At 40.2% G+C, this 8,769-nt stretch overlaps 1 protein-coding gene across 1 annotated transcript in view; it reads right to left on the bottom strand.

The window, feature by feature from the left end:
• gabra6b (gamma-aminobutyric acid type A receptor subunit alpha6b) overlaps positions 1-2,409 on the bottom strand; it is a 28,635-nt gene extending 26,226 nt beyond the window's left edge. Inside the window, exons 1-6 of the mRNA XM_048603467.1 lie at positions 2,145-2,409; positions 1,824-1,954; positions 1,444-1,511; positions 720-940; positions 552-634; positions 162-259 (exon numbers count right to left, since the gene is read on the bottom strand). Of these exons, the coding sequence (XP_048459424.1) occupies positions 162-259; positions 552-634; positions 720-940; positions 1,444-1,511; positions 1,824-1,954; positions 2,145-2,275 (732 nt within the window). The 5' untranslated portion in view covers positions 2,276-2,409. The remainder of the gene's footprint in view (positions 1-161; positions 260-551; positions 635-719; positions 941-1,443; positions 1,512-1,823; positions 1,955-2,144) is intronic.
• Between the last annotated feature and the right edge of the window lie 6,360 nt (positions 2,410-8,769).

The raw sequence follows: 8,769 nt of genomic DNA, 5'->3' as shown, positions 1-8,769 counted from the left end.
TTTCTGTAGAAGGGTCCAGACCCGAAATGTCAGCTTTCCTGCTCCTCTGATACAGCTTGGCCTGCTGTGTTCATCCAGCTCTACACCTTCTTATCTCAGATCTCCAGCATTGACAGTTCTCACTATCTCTGAATGTGACCAGGTAGTCTGCTTATCAATACATGTTGGCCAAGAATCTGAGAGCGGTATATTGTGAATTGTGCCAAAGAATATTTTATGTCCATCTCCAAGGCAGTCAGAGCCGAGTTAATAAGCAATGCTATATGGGAGAGTCAGCTAAAGTTACACACTTAAGTTTCTGGAGCGGAATTTGAACCCGCAATTTTCTGACCCAGGGGCAATGGCAGTGCTACCAAATCAATTTATAATTGGCTATCTCCAATTTGCAATGAGTATTAAGGGAGTCGCCCTTTGCTCTTGTAGAATGGTCCTTGTAAGATTTCAGAACTCTTGCCCTATAAATTTATTTAAATCTCTATTGATCTAGCTTTTTTGATAGTTCCTACTTTTGATTAAGAAATGTCCAAAACACATTGAACACTCAGACTTACAGCTGCCAAACTTCAAGGGACACGCATGCCCATCCATTGGGAAGTTCACAAGTCTCATAGGACATGCTGCATTTATGGTGAGTCTGGAAATGGAGGAGAAAATATGTTAAATATTATCAAGCTATCAAATAGAATAATGTAAACTATGACCAAACTACTATGACCAACCTCATGGTGTAAAGAATAGTGCCATTTTGCATGATTCTGAAAAGCTTGTTGGGAGTCGTCATATTGTGAGCGATGGACATTTTTCCATTTCTGAAGAAAGTGTCTGGAGTCCAAATTTTGTTAACCATTAAGTTATTCAATCTAAGTATTTCAATGGGTCCATCGAATTTTAGCCTCTTATCAATCCAAGTTTGACGGAAAAAGACATCCATGGTATATTCCTGTAAAAGTATAATAAAACCACTTTAAAAGATTACATTGCATCACTTTTACTACAAGTCACGGTTTGTCAATGTATAACCAAGAATTACTAATGATTTGACCCACACAAAGCACTAGAAGTTCAATGATTTCCTCAGTGTCAATATTCATATTTTTTTAAAAAGCCTCAATTTCTGGCATGATTATTGACTTGCTTGGCTTCTTAAAAAGACAAACGCTTCTTTCTCCAAGAGATTACAATACTGTGTAGCGTAGATTGTTGCCAAAAAAATGAACCGATCTCTGAAGTCAATGGCGGCAGGCATTGTCAAACAGATTGAGGCGAATAATCTTTTTAATGACATTTTACTCGGATACCAAAATATAAAACCAGTACAGTACGAACGTAACTGCAGGTACTGAAATGGGAAGCTGATGTTGATAAACAAGTATAGTATGAGTATTTCTGTTTGAGAACAATAACACAAAGATTGGTGAATCACTTTAATTATCAGTATCATACCATATCCACGTCAGATACAGGACCGAAACTTGTCACGTATATGTCAGTTTTCACTTCAGTGACCGGACCTGGAAAGGATCAAACAAGGTATGAAAGATCATCTTGGCTAGGGCTTGGCATATGTGAAGAATATAGAATACAATGCCTTAAAAGCCCTCAAAGTTTGAACGACAACGTTTGTGGACGACACTGAGTTCCACCATTATCTTGCTTCTTGCAAAAGTGTTGCTATGGACCGTCCTACTGTACCTTGTAAACATTTACGATTTGTTCAGACCTAAAATCATATCGATTAAGATATACGTCATATAAGGGGTGAAAATAGATTTGAATCTGTTGCAAACCAAAAGGATACGTGCAAAAAAGATATAATTACTCACCTCCAAAACCGGGTCGTAGCCTGTTATCATATCCATCGAGAAGTCTATCGAGAATACGTGTAATGTTTTCCGAATGGACTCTTACTTCTTTGTCTTGATTAGAAGAGCTGTTTATGAGTGTATCTCCTATACTGTAAATACAAATCAACATTAAGGTCAAGGGCACCTTTGGTAATCAAAGAAGAAAGTGTCTGCCTTTGTTTTCGCTTTGCTATCAATTTACTTAAATGCGACAGGGCGATAAAAGGCTACATCATCATAAAATACGTGGAGAGAACAAAAGGATTCAACTCAGTAGAAATGTAAATAAGATAGACTCACCACCACAGTGCTGTGTAACAGACAAAAATCAGTAAACCCACGCGGCTGGTAGGCATCGCAACCACAGATCTCATGTCAGCAGTAACCATTTGCATGTCCCATATTCTAAGCTTCCTCACTTTTGCCGTCATTGTGCCATTTCACGAAGAATAAAAGCAACGATTAAAGAACACTTTAGTACCTCAGTGTTGAGCCCTTTGCACTTGCAGGAGGCAATTTTCACTCTCCTTTTATTTCTCGGCTGCTGTCGAGGCTCAACTGAGCGCCTCAGTTTAAAACTAAAGAGTTTAACAGCCGGTCCGGGATGGCGAACATTGACAATAATCGAATAAGGCATCATGGGAGATTAAAAGCAAGAAATCCACTGATACTTTTGGCAGGAATTAGCGAGAAGCCGTCAGGGATCCTGGCAAGGCATGGACACCCAGACGAGAGAGATTAGATTGCGAATTACCGCATTTCTTCGGATACTATATTTTAAATATCTAACAAATAGCTCATGTACTGGTAATTTATCAGTGTTTATACACTGCCAGTTTCCACGAATCAATCTGAGATTATCACACGGTTTCTCGCTCCCTCTCTACCCACCTACTCCCCAGCCCCTTCACACATACAAACAATTTTGCGATGGTTAGAAGGGTTAAGTGATAGGCATTATCTTTTTGTCAGATATAATCCAGATAATCAGAATTAGTGTGGGGAGGAACAAGAGCGATTTTGTTGACGGCTACACGGCTCAAGCCTAGCCTTATTTAGCGACCTCCAAACCTGTTGGTCAGCAGTCAAAACGTTATCAAGTCTAATTCCCTGATTTAACTCTTAAACAGATATCTCGATGAAAGAATATTCTATTAAACAAGCATTTTCAATTATTCGACCATATACCCAGTCAACAGCGCAACTGCCAAAAGGTGCAGGGGTATACTGTTATTAACCTACATCATAGTTAGAATGAAGTTATACTAAGTGGAACATCAACAACAGCCCAGACCAGTTAAACTGAATGGTCTGTTTCTCTCTTGTAAACTCCATATCATTCTATCAATCTTCATTTCACTGTCCATTAACCCCAAATGTAACACCTGCCATGGATACTTCGTGTAATAATAAATATAAAACAAATTTTAAATTTTGAATTAGTCTATATTATTTAGTACACACGGTAATTTATTTTACGATTAGCTATGGGTCGACAAATGTATTAGGTAAATTTTTCATGGAAATACTTTATGACCTATTTTCACTCCCCCCCTCGCCCCCATGGCGCCACCACTCACGAGCTGCTCAGCACTTACACATTAACCTAAAATAATCTCAACCGATCACTCAGTCGTTATCTCTTCTCACGGTTATGATTTCCTGATGTCACCTGAACCAATGCTGTTCAATTTTCAACTTCCATATATATATATACACACACACACACTTGGCACGCTACCCCAAGTGCCACTTGTATTCATACGCACTGAACATTAGAGAGAATAATGGAGTCTGACAGAAGAAAGTTCTCATTTTATTTTGAACAGAAGACATCCCTCTTAATCCACGGAATGTCCGTGTTTTGCAAACCAGCATAAATTGACACATACACTATCGTAGTAGCCTTGCAAAACAGGACAGCTAACAGCCAATGTTTTCTGCTGTGGACTCACGTGATGACATTCAGCATTGAATTCATGGTTACTATTGTGTCTATCGAAGCAATGGGAAACAGTTAAGATTTTTGTCTTTCCGTCTGTATATACTTTTATCTCCAGCACTTCCTCCCGCAAAGGAAAAGCTAACATTTTTATTATAGTGAAATGCTGACTTTCATTTCACACGAGTTTAAGTGATAAATTCATAAATCAGTTAGCTATATCTACTGCTCCAACCTTCTGGAACCATGATAAATATAAGGTTTCTTTGTACATTGCTTGCTGATGCGACTTGTCGATGCCATCAGGAGCAGCACCAGAACCAATATTAAGGACTCGCGCCTCGAATCAAACAGGGCTGAAAGTTGTGCGTCGGAAATAATTAACATTTCATTTCCATTCTTACCGTCAAGAATTCCTGTCATTGCAAGCAGATTTTTCAAGAGAAAATCATTTGGTGATATTTAATGTTATCAATATTCGTGTTTAATGCTGAAAGACAACGTGCAAGATGACAACACAAATCCGCTGTAACACTTTTGCATGGAATTGCGTGGACTTCGTATCTGGTAGGGGGGAAAATCCTCTGGAGCTGGTGGATAGGGAATTGTCACAATTATTTAATACATTCCCAAGAATACACACGGAGGCTGTAAATCGGGGAGACAGAACTCGTGTTTGGTTGTGGTGATGGGGCGCGGAGGTGGAAGGAAATCTATAAGTGTGTTTCAAATTATCTCACGCATAAAACAGCAAAGCCTCGTGAAACGGCTTATTGACTAGTAACTGGTTAAAACTTTAGCAAATGCATAATTTTATATTTTTCAATATTTTACAAACACGTACCTCTCTCCACACATACTGCAAGACGTACTGAATATTCCCAGTACTTGTCTTTATTTTTTACGTTTGCATTATTTTCTGAGTAGTTCTGTGGAACCGGAACGTTAACTCTGATTTCTCTCCACAGGTGCTGCCAGGCCTGCTGAGCTTTTCCAGCAATTTCTGTTTTTGTTTTTGCAGTAGTTTGCTCTTGTATCTTGAAAAGAGTTAGTGCGGACCCACCGTTAGGTTAACTGAAGAAGTGTACGGAGATCATCGACATTCTGTTGCAGTTTGGGAGTAATTATATCCATTGAAACTCCTCGGCAACTCCTCAGGATCTAGGACGATTTGGTTCCAATCCAGTTGAAAGATCATAAGACTGGGAGCAGAACTAGGCTATTCAGCCCACTGAGTCTACTCCCCCATTCAATGAGATCATGGCTGGTCTGACAATTCTCAACTCCACTTTTCTGCTTTTTCCCTGAAACCCTTGAGTCCCTTAGTGATTAAAATTCGTCTGTCTCAACCTTCAATATAGTTAATGACCCATCCTTGATAGCCCTCTTCAGTAAACAATTCTACAAATTCACTAGCCTCTGAGAAAATAAATTCCTCCATCTCTGTCTTAAATAGGTGACCCCTTATTCTGAGAATATGCCCTCTGATCCTGGACTCTCCCACAAGGGGAAACAATCTTTTTGCAACTACCTTGTCAAGTCTCCTAAGAATCAGTTCTGAGGAAGGGTCACCGGACCCGAAACGTTAACTCTGTTTTCTCCTCCACAGATGCTGCCAGACCTGCTGAGCTTTTCCAGCAACTTTGTTTTTGTTCCTTGTTTTTGCTCCTAAGAATCTTGTATGTTTCAATATGTTTGTTTCATTCTTACGAGTTCCAATGAGTGCAGTACCAACCTATTCAATCTGTCTTCATAAGAAGTATCTCCATACTTGGTATCAGCTAGTGACTGCCTCCAATGTCAGAATAACTTTCCGTAAATAAGGGGCCCAAAAGTGCTCATAGTATTCCAGCTGTGGTCCAATTAGTGCCTTACATACCTTTAGCAAGATCTCCATATTTTTATATGCTATTCCCTTTGAAATAAAGGCCAACATTCCATTTGCCTTTCCTATTTTTGCTGAACTTGGGTACTAGCTTTTTGTGATTTATGGATGAGGACTCCCAAACTTTGTTCTAGAGCTTTCTGCAATCTTTCTGAAACTGAATAATACTCAACTCCATTCTTCCTGCCAAAGTGCATAGCATCACATTTCCCCCACATTACATTTCATCTATTCAGGATGTGCAGACTTGGATTAGCCATGGGAAATGCAGGGCTACAGGGATAGGGTAAGAAGGTGGGTCGGTGTGGACTTGATGAGCCGAATGGCCTGCTTCTGCACCGTAGGGATTCTACGATTCTATGATCTGCAAAGTGTTTATCTAATGAAGCCAGAGATGGCCAATAAGTCCAATACATGATCTGTAGATTTCACCATGTATGGGGCAGATAGAACATAGAACATAGAACATTACAGCGCAGTACAGGCCCAGTGCATTTAGGTTTCATAGATTGGCTGTCTACAGGTTTCTGCACTCCCTCCAATACCTCTACTTTATGTCTGCACATTCATAGAAAATTCTCTCCCTGTGTTTGGTGCCTTTGTGAATGAACATTAGAGCCAGAAACTCCCATGAGTCAGTGTGGATATTTGACATTTTCATGGATGTTGGAGTTCATACAGAACAGTACAGCACAGGAACAGGCCCTTTGGCTACTGTGCCACTAACGATCCCATTCTAAACTAATTCCATCTGTCTGTACATGATCCGTATTCCTCTATTCCTGCCTGTTCATGTGTCTGTCTCTCCAAAGTGTCTCTGCTGTCCCCCTGGGGTCTCCAGCTGTAACCATGTTCTGAGTAGAGCAGTTGGTTCAGGAGTTAATGTCATGCATTTGAAATCTATGTCTGACCCAGACACCACCATTGCTGTCTCTGTATATGCCCCGTCCACTGTCAAGACAGATCCACCTGAGGTGGCAGCTCAGTCATATACAATCAGGAAGAAATTGGCCTAGGAGTTCTCTTGATCACAGAAAGTAACATGGCATTAGATTTATCATGAGTACAGAACTGCTCCGCTGATTACTATCTATGACCCCAGCCTTATCTGATGGATCTGTACACCTCCAATTTAAACACCACTTCAAGCCAGCACTCAGGATGGCAAAAATTCCAAATGTACTCTGGGTGAGGGACTTCAATGTTCATCATCAAGTGTGGCTTGGTACAATAGACCGAGTTGGCAGAGTCCTAAAGGACATAACTGTTAAACTCCGCAATTCTGCCACATCCACAATTATCCCCATCCTTGATGATGGGAGAGCCCAGCACATGACTGCAAAACACAAGGTTGAAGTATTTGCATCCATCTTCAGCTACAAGTGCCAAGTGGATGATTCATTTTGGACTCCTCCTGAGTTCTAAGCATTACCAGTGCCAGACTTCCAACAATTTGAATCGCTCCATGTTATTTATACAAACTGCTGAAGATGCTGATACAGCAAAGGCTAATAGCACTGACAACAATCCAGCAATAGTACTAAAACCATACTGTTGGCCAAGCTGTTCCAGGATAGCTACAATATTGGCATCTACCCAACCATGTTGAAAATTGCTCAGGTATGTCCAGTGCACAGAAAGAAGGTCAAATTCAACCCAACCAATTACTGCCTTATTAGTCAACTTTTGATCATCAGTAATGGAAGGGGTCATCAACAGTACTAAGAAGTAGCACTTGCAAAGTAATAATCTTCTTACTGAGTCTGGGTTTGGGTTCTACCTCACTACAGTCTTGATCCAAATATGGACAAAAGAGCTGAAGTCCAGAGGTGAGGTGAGACTCATTGCCCTTAATATCATGTGTGGTAGCATGAGCTGTAGTAAAACTGAGTTAATGACAATCAGAAGGAAACATTCTGCTGGTTGCAGTCAAACCTGGCACAACGGAAGTGGTTGTGGTTCTGGTGATCAATCATCTCAGCCCCAGGACATTACTGTAGGGGTTCTACAGGTTAGTGTCCTATGTCCAAGCATCTTCATCTGCTTTGTCAATAACCTTCTCTCTATTATAAGATCAGAAGTAGGAAATACCTGGACAATATCCAGGTATGCACTCATAAGTGGCAAATAACATTCACATCATACAAGTTCCAGGCTATGACCATCTTCAACAAGAAAGAATCTAATCATTTCTCCTCCTGCACTACCATTACTGAATCCCCTGCCTTCAACGTCCTTAGTGTAACCATTAACCAGAAGCTGAACGGGACTAGCTATGTAAATACTGTAACTAGAGGTCTAGAATTCTGTGCTGAATAACTCATCCCTGTCTCCACAGTGCCTGTCCACCAACAGTGTTCATTCTCTACTTGCCTAGATCAGTTCAATTGCAACAAAACAGAAGAAGATTGACAACATCCATGACAAAACAGTCCACTTGATTGGCACCACATCCACAACCATCAACATTGACTTCCTTCTCCACAATGCACAGTGGCAGCAGTGTATAACATCTATAAGATGCACTGCACTAAAGCTCCTCCAATAGCTGAAGTGTCACTTCCTCACTTTTTTTTAATGAGTATTTTTATTCTGTCATGGAATATAGACATCACTGGCAAAGCCAGTATTTGTTATCCATTTCTATTGCCCTTGAGCTGGATGATTCACTAGACCATTTCAGAGGGCAGTTAAAAGTCAACCACATTGATGTGAATTTTGAATTACACGTAGGCCAGATCTTTGAGGTAAAGACTACATTTCTTCATTGAGGAAGTGTCACTGGACCCAAAACGTTAACTCTGATTTTTCTTCACAGATGTTGCCAGATCTGCTGAGCTTTCCCAGCAACTACTGTTTTTGTTTGCTACATTTCTTTTGCCATTTTTGATTATTTTTGTGCTTGTGCACTAGCTTTTATTGGTCTTTCCAGCTACATAACTTAAACTTTTGCACCTTTATCTCAAGAGTAATATAGTTGCTTTGAGACACCTCAGAGTGAACTCTGCTGTATGGAGGAAAGTTGAATTCTTTTGCACTTCCTATAATTGTCAGTTTGAAATGTTTTGGAATGTACTTAGCAAATTTTATGAATATAG

The sequence above is a fragment of the Rhincodon typus genome, chromosome 12 (genome assembly GCF_021869965.1).
Source record: "Rhincodon typus isolate 14 chromosome 12, sRhiTyp1.1, whole genome shotgun sequence".
Lineage (NCBI taxonomy): Eukaryota > Metazoa > Chordata > Chondrichthyes > Orectolobiformes > Rhincodontidae > Rhincodon > Rhincodon typus.
The sequence above is the reverse complement of the archived record's forward strand: the minus strand, read 5'-3'. Positions and strand labels throughout refer to the sequence as shown.